Here is a 22,822-nt window from a genome sequence, read left to right as displayed (position 1 = left end):
TTCCTGACTTTGTGTGTCAGAGTATTACCACACCCTCTGGTGCCCCCCCAGCCGCCGTCTCCATACTCCCCTCGCTCCTCGCTCTCTCTCATTCTGCTACCTGCCTCTCTCGCACAATCCCTCTCGCCCGGCTAGTCTTACTTTTCCATCATCCTCCTGTGTCCTCCTCTGTACCCCCAACCTCCTCACCCCCCCCCCCCACCACCCCACCAGACAACTCCCTTCCTCCTTCCTTCACCCCTGTCCTGTGGTCATTACCTGTCTCTGCGGGGAGAACTTCCCGGGGATTTCGTTTCTTACGTCCCCATTTTATTTCAAATTTTTAAAAATCTTCATAAAAATATCGAAGAAGAAAAAAAAAAAATCTGAATCTCTCGGTTCTGCTTTTCAGTAAAGATTCTGGGCGCCCTCCAAGTTTCAGGGTTGGAAGTCTCGCCTCCTCCGCGCCTCCACCAAGAGCCCCCCGTGGATTTGCCTAGGCTGTGAGATCCAGTTGGACTCTGCTGGAGGGGGGGGGGGAGAGACCTGGATGATTTGGGTTGTAGCCTTGGAAGGGTTAACCAGCAGGGCTTATGATAACAACCCTTTTGTCACTGAGTCAGGGGAAGGAAAAAAGGAAGCCAGCCTCCAGATAATAGGAATCCTGTCCTCCAGTTACTTCCAGCAGCGGGAGTCTAATGGCTGAGTGCGGCGACGCTCTCGCACACAGACGAGGAGATGATTAACATGAGTCTGCCTGGATCTGACTACGAGGAGCAGCAGTGAGCGCCTCCGACTCAAGTGCTCGCATCTGGAAGAAGAAGGCGGCTGGAAGGAACCTTGCGCGCTCCAGACCTTTCCTGACTTACCTTTCTTCTGGGGCATCTGGAGCATGAGGTCCCTCTAACCATGCATGGAGGTTGGGAGCTGGCGCTGCTGCTGCTGCTTTGGTGCGTTGGTCGCAGTTCTCAAACAAACGGCAAAGTTCACAATCTGACGTTGGCCGTGGTGCTGCCGGAGACCAACACGCAGTATCCATGGGCACTGCCGAGAGTCGGCCCGGCCATCAGACTTGCCATTGAACGTATCAACAACGACTCCGATCTCCTACCTGACCTCAACGTCTGGCCCGTGTTTGGGAACAGCGAGAACAAATACGGAAGATGCTCGGACGCGTCGGCCCCGTTGGTCGCCGTAGACTTTCAGTTCACCTACAAACCGGCAGTGTTCATAGGTCCCGGGTGTATGTATTCGGCGGCTCCGGTGGGTCGTTTCACTGGGCATTGGAAGGTCCCTCTGATCACGGCTGGAGCCAGTGCCTACGGGTTTGGTGAGAAGGATGAGGAGTACAAGTTTACCACCAGGATGGGTCCCATCTATCTGAAGCTGGGGCAGTTTGTGGTTCATCTCCACCAGCAGTACAACTGGAGCAGGCGGGCGATGGTGCTGTACAGTGTGGACAAACAGGACGACCGGCCCTGCTACTTCACCATCGAAGGTCCATACGTGGAGCTAGGAAAACTCAAAAACATGACCGTGGCCGACATGAGCATCAACGAGACGGAACCGGTCAACTTCACCCCCATCCTCCAGGAAATCACCCAGAAAAGTCGTAGTAAGTAGTAACTAAAATCATTCTCGTGTCTGGTGCATGGTGGGGCGGACGCCGCTCGGGTCAAACATCGTAGGAATGCAGATGTAGCAGAACTGAACTTGTTACTTTGGTACCATGAAAAGCCTAATGCAGGAGGTGTTACCGGCAGTCCTACGTAACCGCAACGGTAACACATCCTAGGAATTGTGCCAGGTCACAAAGTCAGCACTGCTACATTACACACAGTGAGAACATACATGTTAGACCGCTGCCTTGAATCTAAGAGGAAGCTCTGCTAGGTCTGGCAGTCGGCTCGGCTACCTCTGACACAGTCAGCTCTGCTACCTCTGACACAGTCAGCTCTTTGTGTTTATGTCATAAGGTCTCCTACATTGCACAGTCAGCTCTGCTACATCTTACACTGTTAGCTCAGGTCTAGTACATCGTACGGACTCGGCTCTTGCACACCTGCCAGAGTTTGCTCGGCTGCATGAGACAGAGTCAGTTCCGTACTAGTCGCAGAGCCAGCACTGCTACATCCGTACTTTACGGGAGTCCCCGGAGCGGGGCTCTCGTCGTCTTGGAATTAATATTGAAGGAATCTTTCAAAAACAAATTAACTTTTGCAGTTAAAACGACATTAAAGTTTAATCACACGGCGCCCCCCCGACGTCCGTTCCCGATAACTGGTAAAGGGCAGCGCACTCCTGAGCTCCGCTCTGTCTCCAGACGCGGCGACGACCGCTCCATGAAACGCAGATCTTCACCCCGAGAGGTTAATTCGCTGGTGACACAAGTAAAAGGACGACAAATCTGCCAGTAATGAGTTCTAAGATCTCCTGGAGGAGTTTTGGGATCAGCAAAATTCCTCTGTGACAGGCGGCGATACAACAAAGCGCTGCCAAGTCCACACGCCTGCCGAGAACTACGCCGAAATCTGCTCCTCCAGGGGTGGAGAGGCTACAAACACTTCCAGCAGCTCAGAGGTGATGGGGCTAAGTAAGACAAAGATGTCCGTGGGTCAGAAAAACTCTAAGTATATACCTATATACCATCATATACTGGGCATTGCCCAAGGAGTCAGGTCTGGAGGCCCCCCATAGTGCGGCAGAGCTGTGAAGGGCCTCATTGGCTCTATCATCTCTCGTTGTCATTATAACCTTGAGCAGTGCGAGGGTTAATGGTGAGTTTCGGGGAGTCACATAGTTACAGGTCCAGTGAATGAGTAACCAGTCACCATAACCAGGAGCGGCAAACCAGGCGGCCATTTTACATCAAACACTCCTAAGGTACGAGAGGGGGAAGGGGGACAGGCACACGGGCTTCCTGCAACTAAGGGCAACATGCCAACGACAGAGACGTATTGTTACCAACATAGCGCCAGCCAATGATCTCCACCCGAAACACAGAACTCGCCATACACAACATGTGAAGTCCATAAAACTACCCAGACTCCACCGGAGAGGACGACAGGACTCCAAAAACCTAAATATATAGAAACATCTTCATGTGACCACAGCTCTATATAATCCTCACATGTCTCTTCTTTATGTGACCACAGCTCTATATAATCCTCACACGTCTCTTCTTCATATGATCACAGCTCTATATAATCCTCACATGTCTCTTCTTCATGTGACCACAGCTCTATATAATCCTCACATGTCTCTTCTTCATGTGACCACAGCTCTATATAATCCTCACATGTCTCTTCTTCTTCATGTGACCACAGCTCTATATAATCCTCACACGTCTCTTCTTCATGTGACCACAGCTCTATATAATCCTCACATGTCTCTTCTTCTTCATGTGACCACAGCTCTATATAATCCTCACATGTCTCTTCTTCTTCATGTGACCACAGCTCTATATAATCCTCACACGTCTCTTCTTCATGTGACCACAGCTCTATATAATCCTCACACATCTCTTCTTCATGTGACCACAGCTCTATATAATCCTCATGTCTCTTATTCATGTGACCACAGCTCTATATAATCCTCACACGTCTCTTCTTCATGTGACCACAGCTCTATATAATCCTCACATGTCTCTTCTTCATATGACCACAGCTCTATATAATCCTAACATGTCTCTTCTTCTTCATGTGACCACAGCTCTATATAATCCTCACATGTCGCTTCTTCTTCATGTGACCACAGCTCTATATAATCCTCACACGTCTCTTCTTCATATGACCACAGCTCTATATAATCCTAACATGTCTCTTCTTCTTAATGTGACCACAGCTCTATATAATCCTCACACGTCTCTTCTTCTTCATGTGACCACAGCTCTATATAATCCTCACACGTCTCTTCTTCTTCATGTGACCACAGCTCTATATAATCCTCACACGTCTCTTCTTCTTCATGTGACCACAGCTCTATATAATCCTCACATGTCTCTTCTTCATGTGACCACAGCTCTATATAATCCTCACACGTCTCTTCTTCATGTGACCACAGCTCTATATAATCCTCACACGTCTCTTCTTCATGTGACCACAGCTCTATATAATCCTCATATGTCTCTTCTTCATGTGACCACAGCTCTATATAATCCTCATGTCTCTTCTACATGTGACCACAGCTCAATATAATCCTCACACGTCTCTTCTTCATGTGATCACAGCTCTATATAATCCTCACACGTCTCTTCTTCATGTGACCACAGCTCTATATAATCCTCACATGTCTCTTCTTCTTCATGTGACCACAGCTCTATATAATCCTCACATGTCTCTTCTTCTACATGTGACCACAGCTCTATATAATCCTCACACGTCTCTTCTTCATGTGATCACAGCTCTATATAATCCTCACACGTCTCTTCTTCATATGACCACAGCTCTATATAATCCTCACACGTCTCTTCTTCATGTGACCACAGCTCTATATAATCCTCACACGTCTCTTCTTCATGTGATCACAGCTCTATATAATCCTCACACGTCTCTTCTTCATATGACCACAGCTCTATATAATCCTCACACGTCTCTTCTTCATGTGATCACAGCTCTATATAATCCTCACACGTCTCTTCTTCATGTGACCACAGCTCTATATAATCCTCACACGTCTCTTCTTCATGTTACCACAGCTCTATATAATCCTCACATGTCTCTTCTTCTTCATGTGACCACAGCTCTATATAATCCTCACACGTCTCTTCTTCTTCATGTGACCACAGCTCTATATAATCCTCACACGTCTCTTCTTCTTCATGTGACCACAGCTCTATATAATCCTCACACGTCTCTTCTTCTTCATGTGACCTAACCTCTATATAATCCTCACGTCTCTTCTTCTTCATGTGACCACAGCTCTATATAATCCTCACATGTCTCTTCTTCATGTGACCACAGCTCTATATAATCCTCACATGTCTCTTCTTCATGTGACCACAGCTCTATATAATCCTCACACGTCTCTTCTTCATGTGACCACAGCTCTATATAATCCTCACACGTCTCTTCTTCATGTGACCACAGCTCTATATAATCCTCACACGTCTCTTCTTCATGTTACCACAGCTCTATATAATCCTCACATGTCTCTTCTTCTTCATGTGATCACAGCTCTATATAATCCTCACACGTCTCTTCTACATCTTACCAGAGCTCTATATAATCCTCACTTGTGTCTTCTTCATGTGATCACAGCTCTATATAATCCTCACACGTCTCTTCTTCATGTGACCACAGCTCCATATAATCCTCACACGTCTCTTCTTCATGTGACCACAGCTCTATATAATCCTCACACGTCTCTTCTTCATGTTACCACAGCTCTATATAATCCTCACATGTCTCTTCTTCTTCATGTGACCACAGCTCTATATAATCCTCACACGTCTCTTCTTCTACATGTGACCACAGCTCTATATAATCCTCACACGTCTCTTCTTCATATGACCACAGCTCTATATAATCCTCACACGTCTCTTCTTCATGTGATCACAGCTCTATATAATCCTCACACGTCTCTTCTTCATGTTAACACAGCTCTATATAATCCTCACACGTCTCTTCTTCATGTTAACACAGCTCTATATAATCCTCACACGTCTCTTCTTCATGTTAACACAGCTCTATATAATCCTCACACGTCTCTTCTTCATGTGACCACAGCTCTATATAATCCTCACACGTCTCTTCTTCATGTTAACACAGCTCTATATAATCCTCACATGTCTCTTCTTCATGTGACCACAGCTCTATATAATCCTCACACGTCTCTTCTTCATATGACCACAGCTCTATATAATCCTAACATGTCTCTTCTTCTTAATGTGACCACAGCTCTATATAATCCTCACATGTCTCTTCTTCATGTGACCACAGCTCTATATAATCCTCATGTCTCTTATTCATGTGACCACAGCTCTATATAATCCTCACATGTCTCTTCTTCATGTGACCACAGCTCTATATAATCCTCACACGTCTCTTCTTCTTCATGTGACCACAGCTCTATATAATCCTCACATGTCTCTTCTTCATGTGACCACAGCTCTATATAATCCTCACATGTTTCTTCTTCTTCATGTGACTACAGCTCTATATAATCCTCACATGTCTCTTCTTCATGTGACCACAGCTCTATATAATCCTCACATGTCTCTTCTTCTTCATGTGACCACAGCTCTATATAATCCTCACACGTCTCTTCTTCTTCATGTGACCACAGCACTATATAATCCTCACACGTCTCTTCTTCATGTGACCACAGCTCTATATAATCCTCACATGTCTCTTCTTCTTCATGTGACCACAGCTCTATATAATCCTCACACGTCTCTTCTTCTTCATGTGACCACAGCTCTATATAATCCTCACACGTCTCTTCTTCTTCATGTGACCACAGCTCTATATAATCCTCACACGTCTCTTCTTCTTCATGTGACCACAGCTCTATATAATCCTCACACGTCTCTTCTTCTTCATGTGACCACAGCTCTATATAATCCTCACATGTCTCTTCTTCTTCATGTGACCACAGCTCTATATAATCCTCACACGTCTCTTCTTCTTCATGTGACCTAACCTCTATATAATCCTCACACGTCTCTTCTTCTTCATGTGACCACAGCTCTATATAATCCTCACATGTCTCTTCTTCATGTGACCACAGCTCTATATAATCCTCACACGTCTCTTCTTCATGTGACCACAGCTCTATATAATCCTCACACGTCTCTTCTTCATGTGACCATAGCTTTATATAATCCTCACATGTCTCTTCTTCATGTGACCACAGCTCTATATAATCCTCACACGTCTCTTCTTCATGCGACCACAGCTCTATATAATCCTCACATGTCTCTTCTTCATGTGACCACAGCTCTATATAATCCTCACATGTCTCTTCTTCTTCATGTGACCACAGCTCTATATAATCCTCACATGTCTCTTCTTCATGTGACCAAAGCTCTATATAATCCTCACATGTCTCTTCTTCATGTGACCACAGCTCTATATAATCCTCACGTCTCTTCTTCATGTGATCACAGCTCTATATAATCCTCACACGTCTCTTCTTCTTCATGTGACCACAGCTCTATATAATCCTCACACGTCTCTTCTTCTTCATGTGACCACAGCTCTATATAATCCTCACACGTCTCTTCTTCTTCATGTGACCACAGCTCTATATAATCCTCACGTCTCTTCTTCATGTGACCACAGCTCTATATAATCCTCACACGTCTCTTCTTCATGTGACCACAGCTCTATATAATCCTCACACGTCTCTTCTTCATGTGACCATAGCTTTATATAATCCTCACATGTCTCTTCTTCATGTGACCACAGCTCTATATAATCCTCACACGTCTCTTCTTCATGTGACCACAGCTCTATATAATCCTCACACGTCTCTTCTTCTACATGTGACCACAGCTCTATATAATCCTCACACGTCTCTTCTTCTTCATGTGACCACAGCTCTATATAATCCTCACATGTCTCTTCTTCTTCATGTGACCACAGCTCTATATAATCCTCACACGTCTCTTCTTCTTCATGTGACCTAACCTCTATATAATCCTCACACGTCTCTTCTTCTTCATGTGACCACAGCTCTATATAATCCTCACATGTCTCTTCTTCATGTGACCACAGCTCTATATAATCCTCACACGTCTCTTCTTCATGTGACCACAGCTCTATATAATCCTCACATGTCTCTTCTTCATGTGACCACAGCTCTATATAATCCTCACAAGTCTCTTCTTCATGTGACCACAGCTCTATATAATCCTCACACGTCTCTTCTTCATGCGACCACAGCTCTATATAATCCTCACACATCTCTTCTTCATGTGACCACAGCTCTATATAATCCTCACATGTCTCTTCTTCTTCATGTGACCACAGCTCTATATAATCCTCACATGTCTCTTCTTCATGTGACCAAAGCTCTATATAATCCTCATATGTCTCTTCTTCATGTGACCACAGCTCTATATAATCCTCACATGTCTCTTCTTCATGTGATCACAGCTCTATATAATCCTCACACGTCTCTTCTTCTTCATGTGACCACAGCTCTATATAATCCTCACATGTCTCTTCTTCATGTGACCAAAGCTCTATATAATCCTCACATGTCTCTTCTTCATGTGACCACAGCTCTATATAATCCTCACGTCTCTTCTTCATGTGATCACAGCTCTATATAATCCTCACACGTCTCTTCTTCTTCATGTGACCACAGCTCTATATAATCCTCACACGTCTCTTCTTCTTCATGTGACCACAGCTCTATATAATCCTCACACGTCTCTTCTTCATGTGACCACAGCTCTATATAATCCTCACACGTCTCTTCTTCATGTGACCATAGCTTTATATAATCCTCACATGTCTCTTCTTCATGTGACCACAGCTCTATATAATCCTCACACGTCTCTTCTTCATGTGACCACAGCTCTATATAATCCTCACACGTCTCTTCTTCTACATGTGACCACAGCTCTATATAATCCTCACACGTCTCTTCTTCTTCATGTGACCACAGCTCTATATAATCCTCACATGTCTCTTCTTCTTCATGTGACCACAGCTCTATATAATCCTCACACGTCTCTTCTTCTTCATGTGACCTAACCTCTATATAATCCTCACACGTCTCTTCTTCATGTGACCACAGCTCTATATAATCCTCACATGTCTCTTCTTCATGTGACCACAGCTCTATATAATCCTCACACGTCTCTTCTTCATGTGACCACAGCTCTATATAATCCTCACACGTCTCTTCTTCATGTGACCATAGCTTTATATAATCCTCACATGTCTCTTCTTCATGTGACCACAGCTCTATATAATCCTCACAAGTCTCTTCTTCATGTGACCACAGCTCTATATAATCCTCACACGTCTCTTCTTCTTGCGACCACAGCTCTATATAATCCTCACACATCTCTTCTTCATGTGACCACAGCTCTATATAATCCTCACATGTCTCTTCTTCTTCATGTGACCACAGCTCTATATAATCCTCACATGTCTCTTCTTCATGTGACCAAAGCTCTATATAATCCTCATATGTCTCTTCTTCATGTGACCACAGCTCTATATAATCCTCACATGTCTCTTCTTCATGTGATCACAGCTCTATATAATCCTCACACGTCTCTTCTTCTTCATGTGACCACAGCTCTATATAATCCTCACACGTCTCTTCTTCTTCATGTGACCACAGCTCTATATAATCCTCACACGTCTCTTCTTCTTCATGTGACCACAGCTCTATATAATCCTCACATGTCTCTTCTTCATGTGACCACAGCTCTATATAATCCTCACACGTCTCTTCTTCATGTGACCACAGCTCTATATAATCCTCACATGTCTCTTCTTCATGTGACCACAGCTCTATATAATCCTCACACGTCTCTTCTTCTTCATGTGACCACAGCTCTATATAATCCTCACACGTCTCTTCTTCTTCATGTGACCACAGCTCTATATAATCCTCACATGTCTCTTCTTCTTCATGTGACCACACTCTATATAATCCTCACATGTCTCTTCTTCTTCATGTGACCACAGCTCTATATAATCCTCACATGTCTCTTCTTCTTCATGTGACCACAGCTCTATATAATCCTCACATGTCTCTTCTTCATGTGACCACAGCTCTATATAATCCTCACATGTCTCTTCTTCTTCATGTGACCACAGCTCTATATAATCCTCACACGTCTCTTCTTCATGTGACCACAGCTCTATATAATCCTCACACGTCTCTTCTTCATGTGACCACAACTCTATATAATCCTCACATGTCTCTTCTTCATGTGACCACAGCTCTATATAATCCTCACATGTCTCTTCTTCTTCATGTGACCACAGCTCTATATAATCCTCACATGTCTCTTCTTCATGTGACCAAAGCTCTATATAATCCTCACATGTCTCTTCTTCATGTGACCACAGCTCTATATAATCCTCACATGTCTCTTCTTCATGTGATCACAGCTCTATATAATCCTCACACGTCTCTTCTTCTTCATGTGACCACAGCTCTATATAATCCTCACATGTCTCTTCTTCATGTGATCACAGCTCTATATAATCCTCACACGTCTCTTCTTCTTCATGTGACCACAGCTCTATATAATCCTCACACGTCTCTTCTTCTTCATGTGACCACAGCTCTATATAATCCTCACACGTCTCTTCTTCTTCATGTGACCACAGCTCTATATAATCCTCACATGTCTCTTCTTCATGTGACCACAGCTCTATATAATCCTCACACGTCTCTTCTTCATGTGACCACAGCTCTATATAATCCTCACATGTCTCTTCTTCATGTGACCACAGCTCTATATAATCCTCACACGTCTCTTCTTCTTCATGTGACCACAGCTCTATATAATCCTCACACGTCTCTTCTTCTTCATGTGACCACAGCTCTATATAATCCTCACATGTCTCTTCTTCTTCATGTGACCACACTCTATATAATCCTCACATGTCTCTTCTTCTTCATGTGACCACAGCTCTATATAATCCTCACATGTCTCTTCTTCTTCATGTGACCACAGCTCTATATAATCCTCACATGTCTCTTCTTCATGTGACCACAGCTCTATATAATCCTCACATGTCTCTTCTTCTTCATGTGACCACAGCTCTATATAATCCTCACACGTCTCTTCTTCATGTGACCACAGCTCTATATAATCCTCACACGTCTCTTCTTCATGTGACCACAACTCTATATAATCCTCACATGTCTCTTCTTCATGTGACCACAGCTCTATATAATCCTCACATGTCTCTTCTTCTTCATGTGACCACAGCTCTATATAATCCTCACATGTCTCTTCTTCATGTGACCAAAGCTCTATATAATCCTCACATGTCTCTTCTTCATGTGACCACAGCTCTATATAATCCTCACATGTCTCTTCTTCATGTGATCACAGCTCTATATAATCCTCACACGTCTCTTCTTCTTCATGTGACCACAGCTCTATATAATCCTCACATGTCTCTTCTTCTTCATGTGACCACAGCTCTATATAATCCTCACGTCTCTTCTTCTTCATGTGACCACAGCTCTATATAATCCTCACATGTCTCTTCTTCATGTGACCACAGCTCTATATAATCCTCACATGTCTCTTCTTCTTCATGTGACCACAGCTCTATATAATCCTCACACGTCTCTTCTTCATGTGACCTCAGCTCTATATAATCCTCACATGTCTCTTCTTCATGTGACCACAGCTCTATATAATCCTCACATCTCTCTTCTTCTTCATGTGACCACAGCTCTATATAATCCTCACATGTCTCTTCTTCTTCATGTGACTACAGCTCTATATAATCCTCACACGTCTCTTCTTCATGTGACCACAGCTCTATATAATCCTCACATGTCTCTTCTTCTTCATGTGACCACAGCTCTATATAATCCTCACACGTCTCTTCTTCATGTGACCACAGCTCTACATAATCCTCACACGTCTCTTCTTCTTCATGTGATCACAGCTCTATATAATCCTCACACGTCTCTTCTTCTTCATGTGACCACAGCTCTATATAATCCTCACACGTCTCTTCTTCTTCATGTGACCACAGCTCTATATAATCCTCACACGTCTCTTCTTCATGTGATCACAGCTCTATATAATCCTCACACGTCTCTTCTTCTTCATGTGACTACAGCTCTATATAATCCTCACACGTCTCTTCTTCTTCATGTGACCACAGCTCTATATAATCCTCACATGTCTCTTCTTCATGTGACCACAGCTCTATATAATCCTCACATGTCTCTTCTTCTTCATGTGACCATAGCTCTATATAATCCTCACACGTCTCTTCTTCATGTGACCACAGCTCTACATAATCCTCACACGTCTCTTCTTCATGTGACCACAGCTCTACATAATCCTCACACGTCTCTTCTTCTTCATGTGACCACAGCTCTATATAATCCTCACACGTCTCTTCTTCATGTGACCACAGCTCTATATAATCCTCACATGTCTCTTCTTCTTCATGTGACTACAGCTCTATATAATCCTCACACGTCTCTTCTTCATGTGACCACAGCTCTATATAATCCTCACACGTCTCTTCTTCATGTGACCACAGCTCTACATAATCCTCACACGTCTCTTCTTCTTCATGTGACCACAGCTCTATATAATCCTCACACGTCTCTTCTTCATGTGACCACAGCTCTATATAATCCTCACATGTCTCTTCTTCTTCATGTGACTACAGCTCTATATAATCCTCACACGTCTCTTCTTCATGTGACCACAGCTCTATATAATCCTCACATGTCTCTTCTTCATGTGACCACAGCTCTATATAATCCTCACACGTCTCTTCTTCATGTGACCACAGCTCTACATAATCCTCACACGTCTCTTCTTCATGTGACCACAGCTCTATATAATCCTCACATGTCTCTTCATGTGACCACAGCTCTATATAATCCTCACATGTCTCTTCTTCTTCATGTGACCACAGCTCTATATAATCCTCACACGTCTCTTCTTCATGTGACCACAGCTCTATATAATCCTCACACGTCTCTTCTTCATGTGACCACAGCTCTATATAATCCTCACACGTCTCTTCTTCATGTGACCACAGCTCTATATAATCCTCACATGTCTCTTCTTCTTCATGTGACCACAGCTCTATATATACTTCTTGATATTTGTGACATTTTTACTGTTTTTGCCGGAATATGATAAATCTTTAATGCAGAACTCTCTTTTTTTGTGGTTGACTCTTTTTCTCTGCGTTGCTCCGGTGCTGGAACAATGGTTTGTTTATGTAACGCCCCGGGCAGCAGATGGCGAGCGAGATATCCACAGGGTAGTGAATGTTACCACAGCTAAAGTCATCCAAACCTCAGATGTACATGAGAGCCAGCTGTAGGCCCGTGATGGTGACCTGACTGCAGGAGCGGCCTGGGCCGATTCCCACATGTGAGCAACCATGACACGTATGAGCCAAGAGGTCTGTGGTCTTCAGGAACATGCCTGTGTGTACATACATGTGAGAAGGCATGACGTGTGTATGTAATAGTAAGACATGAAGTTAATCCTTGACATGTTCTTTGACTGGACGCTCTGAAAATGATCGGAAATCAGATTTTAAAATCGATCTTGAAATCTAAGATCGGCTGAACCCTAATTGTTACTCATGCTACCACTCATGACCATGGCTGGAATAGTCCTCTGGTGGTGACATGCAGGTGCCAGGTGATGCCGCCCATTACATGAGAGCTGGGCGTCCATATGTCCATGGTGTCACCACCTCAGCCATGCTCATGTCCTTGCACACGTCAGTAAATTTGTCTCCTCACATGTCCTGGTACTTGCTGACACGAGCAGCGCCTTATAGACACTTTGATGTAAACACTCACACTCGGGAAGGAAACCTCGCACCCCCTGACCGTGGCGTCCACCCCTCATCCTGCGGAAGGATTCAGGCAGCAGGAGGAAGCTGGATGTGACATTGTGCGCTGCCACCGCCGCTCCCTCGCTTAACCCTTGTCCTGCCACTATGCCTGTCCTGCTGGTCAATGCGCTGTGCATGCTGGACCAAAAACCGCATGAGCCAGCAGGTTACACAACGCCTTATATAACTAGTAACATGGAACTGAGAAGTAGTTATATAGCGCCAACATATACCGCAGCGCTGTAGTAACATCTACCTACTGGATGGTATAATGTATGACTATAGAGTGGTCTGCTCTAATGACTCTATACTAATACCGCCATTAGTCAGAGCAGACGAGATCTCCTCATAGGTGACAGAAGATGACAGCCGCGTCTTCACCCGCAGTCCTAGAGCCGGAGGCCTCCATACTAACTATAGGGAGTCCTCTGCCATAGTCAGACTGCACAGACAACTACCTCTACCCCTGCTTCTAGATATTAATGTCAGTCAGAAGCAGCGCCCCCTGTAGGAGCTCCCCGACAATGACACAGTGGCATAGGACACAGCAAGGGGCCCTCTATCTGCTTGGAAATGATATGCCCTGATACCCCTCCTCAGCTTTAACCCCTCAGTCTCCTCTCCCGTTGCTCTCTGGTATATGGATAGGCTATCTACTCTCTTATGTATTGGAGCTTTGTCTACTTGTCCGTGTAGTGCCGCCACTTCAGTTTTGGGGTACTCTGTAGCGGTCGCTGTTTGTGTAGGCCAGTGAGTCAGCTGTGGGAGATCCTGTGATCAGCGGTGACATCTGCCATCCATGTCCTTCAGCGTGTTCTCTGATCAGGTTGGGCCCAGCCTTGCTCTATTCCGTACGCTTGATCTCTCAGCCTCAGGCTTTTATTCCATTATATTCTACCTTCTACAAGGTCTCAGAGGATTCGGTCCGATGGAGCGATGTGTTAGACGTGCGCGCCGCCACCCCTGACTCCTCTGCTGAGATCCACTAATGAAATCTTGCACAATTTGATGTTAAACGTCTGAAATGTCACAATAAATTATCAGTTCTCAAGAAATTGCGCAATTGCTGAGCACAGGAGAATCCTCCGGAGTAGGGGCCGCGAATTTACAGGATTCATGAGGAGCTCTTAGTAAAACAGAAATCACACGCAGTCCCATTTTTGATGTCATTGACTCATACAGTATATATGTCCAGTCACCCCACATCTCCCAGCAGTCCCAGGAACAGCAGAGGCCCATCAAACTGTCCCGGGGACCAGAAATGGACAATTTATCTCATAACAAGGCCAAGGATTACAAATTGTTCCAAACAAATGGAGATTCATTTTGGGCGAGCTCGAGTCAAGGTAGCACTGATACCTCCCCAATAAAGGTCAGTGCTACAAACCTACTCTTGTTTTCGGGAACAGCGCGACCAGTAAACTCCCCACCCCCCTTATGACCTTCCTCAAGTGTTCCTATCGCTTCTAATTTGGCATCGCTGTCCTACAGGTAGGAGACACCTTGATGGTCCACCTGATCTAATGCTATCCTAGGACTCCAGGACTCCCGGTGCTCACGTCCCTGCAGGATCCATTGGATAAGTGTAAATAATGAGGCGTGGGATGTTCCCCTCTCCATTATGCATGAGATAAACATTACCGACTGCTATTAGCATTTTAAACACACATCAACTGTGCGGAGATTGGAGAGGAGTGACACTGCTGTGCCGCACCGGGGGTCCAGCCGGTGACAGTAGTGTTTACCATCCCTGTAGCTCCTTCCATATCTCATTTCCTCCTCGATAATCCTCCTGGTGTAAGGGATTTATAATTATCACAGATTTATAAATCTTCTTCTCCATGTCTCGCTCAGCCTGTGCGCTCTGTCACATGATGCTACATCTTTTGCTGGATACAGGATTTGGGTGTTGGGCATATCCTTGTTTTTGACAAGTTTTTATGGAATATCCTTCCTGGTCTTGACATTGTTGGAAGGAGAGTGTGTGTTTAGGAGGGATCATCCAGCATGTCGTGTACTGCCGAGTCTACTATAATCTTGCTGAGTTTGGGTTGTGTGGTCTTCGGGATCCTGTCGTCGGTGTTGTTGTAGATCCATGTCGTTCAGGAATCTCGGAGGATCTGCTGGCCGCCTAGTTTGGGTTTTCTTTAGTTAGTCTAGGTTCACCAGAATGGGTTGATCCCAATGGGTATATAGACATAGTCACGTGGTCTTTGGTTTCTTCTAGACTTGGTGACATTGGATCCTAGTTATGAAATTAAAGGTTTTTTTAGTAGGGTCAGTCCTGTAATCCTTTATAATAGGGTTAGTCCTGTAATCCTTTACCGTAGGGTTAGTCCTGTAATCCTGTACGATAGGGTTAGTCCTGTAATCCTGTATGATAGGGTTAGTCCTGTAATCGTTTACCACAGAGTTAATCCTATAATCCTTTACCATACAGTTAGTCCTGTAATCCTATACATTTGGGTTAGTCCTGTAATCCTTTACCATACGGTTAGTCCTATTATCCTTTACCACAGAGTTAGTCCTACAATCCTTTACCATACGGTTAGTCCTATTATCCTATACCATAGGGCCTGTCCAGTGCCGCACCTCCCATGAGGCGACCTGAAGCGAGCGCTTCAGGTGGCACTATGCCAGGGCCTCAGGGAGGGCGGCATTTTTGCTAACCTAAGCCAGTCCAGGACAAGCTGTCCTGGACTGGCTTAGCATGGAGCGGTGGTTTGGGGAGGCCACTGGAGCAGCGCTGCTCCAGCAGCCTCCCCTCACGCTCAGGCAGAGCGCAGGCAGTCTCCGGGCCTGCTCTCTGCTGGGAACGGCGCTAAGCCCAGCCCCCTTTCGAGGCGCCACACCCCCTCCGCTAAGCGGGGGGGGGGGGGGGGCAGCTTTCTGTACTTAGCTCGGGCGGCGAAAGGAGCAGGTTCACCCCTGGGCCTGTCCTATAATTAGACTTTGATTTACCACGATGGGTTGACCCCAATGGGTATGTAGTGATATTCATGTGGTTTTCATTGTCTTCTTCATTTGGTGACATTAGATCCTAGTTTTCTTCCTGCAGTTGCCTACATTTGCTTCCTTCTGGACACGTTCCGACATCTCATGCTTCACGCGGTTCAACAAGGTTTGTGATCTGGTGACTGTGCGTTTCTCTACGTTGGTATCTTCGGTGCCACCTTCCAGGGCTCCAGATCCCCAGCGTTCAGGTGGCCATGGTTCTGATGGGTTTATAGAAGGGATAGTATTGCCTTCCTTGTCTGGTTGGCCTGTGATGGGTTTCTGTCTTGTACTCGGTGTATGGTCGACTATGCATTTCGATTTACAGACAGTCACGTGTACATACGTATTGGAGTTGTCTAGTACTACAGGGTTGAGTTGGATCCTTGGCAGGCCATCTCCCTGTAGTTTTGGATTTACATTTGGTTTCACAGACATCTCTATGGCCGGGTTGTCTATATTTAGGGTTTGGTTCATAGGAATGGGATAAATCCTCACATGTTGCAACGCGTTGTTGTTGTTTGACTCGATTATCCCGGCCAGAGGTGGTGTCATATATTTTTGGCCATGAGAAGAGTCTATGTTGTCATTGCTTGGCAGAGTGACATCAAGTCCTTGGCAGAAAACGGTTGTGTTTGACTTTTGGGTTGGCAGAGATTTGGTTATAATGGCTCCAAATTTGGAAGAATTGTTTAGGTCTCTAGTTACCAAAGTCTTCTATGACATGTCTTTTGGAAGGGAGCGTCGACTCCGTTGTTGGCCTTGTGGATGTGTTGAAAGTATGTCACTTGGGGTTGTACAAGAACAAGAATAATCTCGATTTGGAAAATTACCCAAGTAAGCTGCATTCAATTATTTAAAGAAATACAGACGCGGCCAAAATATAAAGTGCAGAACAATGTTACGATGGCCGTGCCAGGATCTGCGAGCTCAGTGTTTATAAGCCTGGAACCTCTCTCCATGACCTTCTCCTGAATTCTTCTATCTCCACCGAAGGCTACCGTGACTGTCATGTTGGCAAACACATACACCGGGAATGGCAGGACTGGTCCTCCTATATACCCTGTGAGTATCATTAGGCAGGGCTTTTCTTCTCAGGCTGGTTATCAGGTGAAATATACAAGTTCTGAAATCTTCTCTTCGGTCTGTCACATTGTAAACTCCAGCCATACCCTGAACACCTTTCATATTTCGGATAGCCAACACACCCAGTATGATTATCTTATGTGAAGAGTGAACGTCCATCATATAGCGTCAGCACCGAAGGATATCAACACCTAATACTCTAAAGTCACGAGAGAACTTGATGGTTTCAATCTCAAGTGATGTAAATGTTATATTCTGCACCAAAAGTTATAACTGTTGGTGGAGATTTGGTTGTTGTCCTTGTGAATCTTCCTCGTCCTCTAGCCTGGATACAAACATGGAGGTATAAAGGTTCTGTATCCTCGGGGACATTTACCACAGATCCTGCACACTCGTAGGCTGGTCCCATAAATGATGAACTGGTGATAAATCTGGTGACCAGGAAGTGAGGAAATCTGGTGGAGACTTTCCTGGGGAACCATTGTGTGTGAAGGAGCATTACCCTGCTGAAAGACGGCTGGTGACCGCCCTGCCATTAGAGATAACACATGTGGCGACAGATTTACAGTATATATAACTAAGCGGCTAATGTCTCTCTTAACACTACTAGGGGTGACTGACTGTTGTATGTATAATACTGCTCCTATGTACAAGAATATAACTACTATAATACTGCTCCTATGTACAAGAATATAACTACTATAATACTACTCCTATGTACAAGAATATAACTACTATAATACTACCTCCTATGTACAAGAATATAACTACTATAATACTGCTCCTATGTACAAGAATATAACTACTATAATACTACCTCCTATGTACAAGAATATAACTACTATAATACTACCTCTTATGTACAAGAATATAACTACTATAATACTACTCCTATGTACAAGACTATAACTACTATAATACTACCTCCTATGTACAAGAATATAACTACTATAATACTACTGCTATGTACAAGAATATAACTACTATAATACTACCTCCTATGTACAAGAATATAACTACTATAATATTACCTCCAATGTACAAAAATATAACTACTATAATACTACACCTATGTACAAGAATATAACTACTATAATACTACTCCTATGTATAAGAATATAACTACTATAATACTACTCCTATGTACAAGAATATAACTACTATAATACTACTCCTATGTACAAGAATATAACTACTATAATATTACCTCCTATGTACAAGAATATAACTACTATAATACTACTCCTATGTACAACAATATAACTACTATAATACTACACCTATGTACAAGAATATAACTACTATAATACTACTCCTATGTACAAGAATATAACTACTATAATACTACTCCTATGTACAAGAATATAACTACTATAATACTGCTCCTACGTACAAGAATATAACTACTATAATACTACCCCCTATGTACAAGAATATAACTACTATAATATTACTCCTATGTACAAGAGTATAACTACTATAATACTACTCCTATTACAAGAATATAACTACTATAATACTGCTCCTATGTACAAGAATATAACTACTATAATACTACCTCCTATGTACAAGAATATAACTACTATAATACTACTCCTATGTACAAGAGTATAACTACTATAATACTACCTCCTATGTACAAGAATATAACTACTATAATACTACCTCCTATGTACAAGAATATAACTACTATAATACTACTCCTATGTACAAGAATATAACTACTATAATACTACTCCTATGTACAAGAATATAACTACTATAATACTACCTCCTATGTACAAGAATATAACTACTATAATACTACTCCTATGTACAGAATATAACTACTATATTACTGCTCCTATGTACAAGAATATAACTACTATAATACTACTCCTATGTACAAGAATATAACTACTATAATACTACTCCTATGTACAAGACTATAACTACTATAATACTACCCCTATGTACAAGAATATAACTACTATAATACTACTCCTATGTACAAGAATATAACTACTATAATACTACCTCCTATGTACAAGAATATAACTACTATAATATTACCTCCAATGTACAAGAATATAACTACTATAATACTACACCTATGTACAAGAATATAACTACTATAATACTACTGCTATGTACAAGAATATAACTACTATAATACTACCTCCTATGTACAAGAATATAACTACTATAATATTACCTCCAATGTACAAGAATATAACTACTATAATACTACACCTATGTACAAGAATATAACTACTATAATACTACTCCTATGTATAAGAATATAACTACTATAATACTACTCCTATGTACAAGAATATAACTACTATAATACTACTCCTATGTACAAGAATATAACTACTATAATATTACCTCCAATGTACAAGAATATAACTACTATAATACTACTCCTATGTACAAGAATATAACTACTATAATACTACTCCTATGTACAAGAATATAACTACTATAATACTACCTCCTATGTACAATAATATAACTACTATAATACTGCTCCTATGTACAAGAATATAACTACTATAATACTACTCATATGTACAAGAATATAACTACTATAATACTGCTCCTATATACAAGAATATAACTACTATAATACTGCTCCTATGTACAAGAATATAACTACTATAATACTACCTCCTATGTACAAGAATATAACTACTATAATACTACCTCCTATGTACAAGAATATAACTACTATAATACTACTCCTATGTACAAGAATATAACTACTATAATACTAACTCCTATGTACAAGAATATAACTACTATAATACTACCTCCTATGTACAAGAATATAACTACTATAATACTACCTCCTATGTACAAGAATATAACTACTATAATACTACTCCTATGTACAAGAGTATAACTACTATAATACTACCTCCTATGTACAAGAATATAACTACTATAATACTACCTCCTATGTAAAAGAATATAACTACTATAATACTACTCCTATGTACAAGAATATAACTACTATAATACTACTCCTATGTACAGAATATAACTACTATATTACTGCTCATATGTACAAGAATATAACTACTATAATACTACTCCTATGTACAAGAATATAACTACTATAATACTACTCCTATGTACTAGAATATAACTACTATAATACTACTCCTATGTACAAGACTATAACTACTATAATACTACCTCCTATGTACAAGAATATAACTACTATAATACTACTGCTATGTACAAGAATATAACTACTATAATACTACCTCCTATGTACAAGAATATAACTACTATAATATTACCTCCAATGTACAAGAATATAACTACTATAATACTACACCTATGTACAAGAATATAACTACTATAATACTACTCCTATGTATAAGAATATAACTACTATAATACTACTCCTATGTACAAGAATATAACTACTATAATACTACTCCTATGTACAAGAATATAACTACTATAATATTACCTCCAATGTACAAGAATATAACTAATATAATACTACACCTATGTACAAGAATATAACTACTATAATACTACTCCTATGTACAAGAATATAACTACTATAATACTACTCCTATGTACAAGAATATAACTACTATAATACTACCTCCTATGTACAATAATATAACTACTATAATACTGCTCCTATGTACAAGAATATAACTACTATAATATTACTCCTATGTACAAGAATATAACTACTATAATACTACTCCTATGTACAAGAATATAACTACTATAATACTACTCCTATGTACAAGAATATAACTACTATAATACTACCTCCTATGTACAAGAATATAACTACTATTATACTACACCTATGTACAAGAATATAACTACTATAATACTGCTCCTATGTACAAGAATATAACTACTATAATACTACTCCTATGTACAAGAATATAACTACTATAATACTACCTCCTATGTACAAGAATATAACTACTATAATACTACCTCCTATGTACAAGAATATAACTACTATAATACTGCTCCTATGTACAAGAATATAACTACTATAATACTACTCCTATGTACAATAATATAACTACTATAATACTGCTCCTATGTACAAGAATATAACTACTATAATACTACTCCTATGTACAAGAATATAACTACTATAATACTACTCCTATGTACAAGAATATAACTACTATAATACTACTCCTATGTACAAGAATATAACTACTATAATACTACTCCTATGTACAAGAATATAACTACTATAATACTACCTCCTATGTACAAGAATATAACTACTATAATACTACTCCTATGTACAAGAATATAACTACTATAATACTACTCCTATGTACAAGAATATAACTACTATAATACTACCTCCTATGTACAAGAATATAACTACTATAATACTACCTCCTATGTACAAGAATATAACTACTATAATACTACCTCCTATGTACAAGAATATAACTACTATAATACTACCTCCTATGTACAAGAATATAACTACTATAATACTACTCCTATGTACAAGAATATAACTACTATAATATTGCTCCTATATACAAGAATATAACTACTATAATACTGCTCCTATGTACAAGAATATAACTACTATAATACTGCTCCTATGTACAAGAATATAACTACTATAATACTACCTCCTATGTACAAGAATATAACTACTATAATACTGCTCCTATGTACAAGAATACAACTACTATAATACTACCTCCTATGTACAAGAATATAACTACTATAATACTACTCCTATGTACAAGAATATAACTACTATAATACTACTCCTATGTACAAGAATATAACTACTATAATACTACTCCTATGTACAAGAATATAACTACTATAATACTACCTCCTATGTACAGGAATATAACTACTATAATACTACTCCTATGTACAAGAATATAACTACTATAATACTACTCCTATGTACAAGAATATAACTACTATAATACTACTCCTATGTACAAGAATATAACTACTATAATACTACTCCTATGTACAAGAATATAACTACTATAATACTACTCCTATGTACGAGAATATAACTACTATAATACTACTCCTATGTACAAGAATATAACTACTATAATACTACCGCTATGTACAAGAATATAACTACTATAATACTGCTCCTATGAACAAGAATATAACTACTATAATACTACTATGTACAAGAATATAACTACTATAATACTGCTCCTATGTACAAGAATATAACTACTATAATA

General features: G+C 41.1%; 1 protein-coding gene across 1 annotated transcript in view; it reads left to right on the top strand.

Annotated features, from left to right (window-relative positions):
* Nucleotides 1-285: 285 nt before the first annotated feature.
* Nucleotides 286-22,822, top strand: part of NPR1 (natriuretic peptide receptor 1) — a 56,667-nt gene continuing 34,130 nt past the window's right edge. The window contains exon 1 of the mRNA XM_075261213.1: nt 286-1,594. Within this exon, the coding sequence (XP_075117314.1) occupies nt 889-1,594 (706 nt within the window). The 5' untranslated portion in view covers nt 286-888. The remainder of the gene's footprint in view (nt 1,595-22,822) is intronic.

The sequence above is a fragment of the Leptodactylus fuscus genome (assembly GCF_031893055.1).
Source record: "Leptodactylus fuscus isolate aLepFus1 chromosome 7 unlocalized genomic scaffold, aLepFus1.hap2 SUPER_7_unloc_1, whole genome shotgun sequence".
NCBI classification, from domain to species: Eukaryota; Metazoa; Chordata; class Amphibia; order Anura; family Leptodactylidae; genus Leptodactylus; species Leptodactylus fuscus.
This window is presented reverse-complemented; position numbering and strand designations above follow the sequence as displayed.